General features: G+C 39.1%; 1 protein-coding gene across 1 annotated transcript; it reads right to left on the bottom strand.

Annotated features, from left to right (window-relative positions):
* Positions 1-498: 498 nt before the first annotated feature.
* On the bottom strand, positions 499-1600 carry LOC124930340 (secreted RxLR effector protein 161-like). The gene is made up of 2 exons (XM_047470693.1): positions 1529-1600; positions 499-945 (listed from the first exon to the last, which is right to left on the bottom strand). Exons 1-2 carry the CDS (start codon positions 1598-1600, stop codon positions 499-501), a joined length of 519 nt encoding a protein of 172 aa, XP_047326649.1.
* Positions 1601-1871: the final 271 nt, after the last annotated feature.

Raw genomic sequence — 1871 nt, 5'->3', positions numbered from 1 at the left:
ATCTTCTCCTTCATCGGTTCTTAGCTTCAAACTTGAGCAAATATTTCCGCACTTGAATCGCTTCAAGAGTTTGCAAGGGTTTGTGAAGAATAGAAAGTGATACAAATCCCTAACATGATTTCTATCAAACCATTTTTGCACGAAGTTGTCATCAATAGTTAGACCCCTGTCTCTATTGGTGCCACCGATCCTTTCAGTATGTCATCCTTCTGTTCATCTGTTCAAACAAACTCTAATTTGATTTGACTTCCTTCAACACACTCTCGAATGCAATGATATTTCACTTCGTTGTGTTTGCTACGACCATGAAAAACTGAGTTTTTTCATGAGTGCAAGTGTAGACTTGTTGTCGACGTAGAGCTTCACTACCTTAGGTTTCGAACCACATAGTTCGAACAACAATGATTTCAACCAAAATGCTTGACATGCTACAGCTGCTGCATCCATTAACTCTGCTTCACATGAGGATAGTGTCATTGTCTTTTGTTTCTGGGAGTTTCACGAAACAAAACTATCATTAATGTAAAACGCCATGCCCCATGTACTTTTCCGCTCATCTAGGTCACATGCGAGATCAATGTAAGAGTAACCCACTATTTCATCGTCACCACCTCCTTTTCGAAACACTAGACCTAAGTGTATAGTGTCTTGAAGGTATTGAAGCACCTGCTTCACTGCCTTGTGATGTATCTCAGTTGGCATATCCATGAATATGCTAACAACATCAATATCATAAGAAAGATCTGGCCTTGTATGAAGGAAATAGTACAAACAACCAACGAATCTTCGATATTCAGTTGCACCAATCGGTTGTCCTTTGGGATCCTTATAGAGTTGAGCCATATGCTCCATTGGTGGCTTTGTTGAGTTATAATCAAGCATTCCAAATTGGTTCAACACCTTTTTGGAATATGTTGTCTGCTTGATCGAGACACCTCCTTCGAACTGATCTACCTCAATTCCAAGTTAGTATGAAAGCAATATGAGATCACTCATCTCAAACTCCCCCATTATATGCTTCTTGAAAAGTTCAACACCCTTTGGATCTTCACCTAATAAAATAAGATCATCCACGTAAATACCAACAATAATTTGGGTATTAGCGTTGCCTCTTGTGTACACCGCTTTCTCATGTGTACGATTTACGAAGCCCGTTTGCTTCAAACTTTTGTCAAACTTTAGATTCCATGCACGAGGATTTTGCCTTAGGCCATACAATACCTTTTATTTAATTTAAGCAATATAGTTTCCTTCCCCGTGGCTTTGAATCCTTTTGGTTGAGTCATGTACACTTCCTCTTCCAGCTCTCCATTGAGAAAAGCTAACTTTACATCGAGATGATATATTTTCCAACCACAATTGACTGCCAATTGAATAATGACTTGAATTGTGTCTATTCGAGCAAATGGAGCGAAGGTTTCTTCGAAGTCAATGACTTGTCACTGCACATATCTTTTTAAAACTAAACGAGCTTTGTGCTTAAATATTTGAGTTTTTTTAGCTTAAATACCCATTTGAGTCAAATTACCTTGTGTCCGACTGGCAATAGGACGAGAGACCACGTCTCAATCTTCTCGGTGGATTCAATTTCTTTAGTCATTTCTTCTTCCCATGTGGTTGTCCTACCATTTTATTGTAGCAAGAAGGTTCCTCCGTCTGTGCTAACATCAAGTCATCAAAATCAGGTGTCACTCGAGGTGCTTCTTCCAATATATCGGCCAAGTTCTTGCAACTAGGCATGTTCGACAATGTTTTTTTGGAGGAGAAATTTTTGGAACACCAACAACCATTTCCTTATTTACGAGGGACTTTAATTCTTGGAAGTTAATACGACCGAGACGAGCATGCCATAACCATTCTAGATCTTCAAG

The sequence above is a fragment of the Impatiens glandulifera genome, chromosome 3 (assembly GCF_907164915.1).
Source record: "Impatiens glandulifera chromosome 3, dImpGla2.1, whole genome shotgun sequence".
NCBI lineage: Eukaryota > Viridiplantae > Streptophyta > Magnoliopsida > Ericales > Balsaminaceae > Impatiens > Impatiens glandulifera.
The sequence above is the reverse complement of the archived record's forward strand: the minus strand, read 5'-3'. Positions and strand labels throughout refer to the sequence as shown.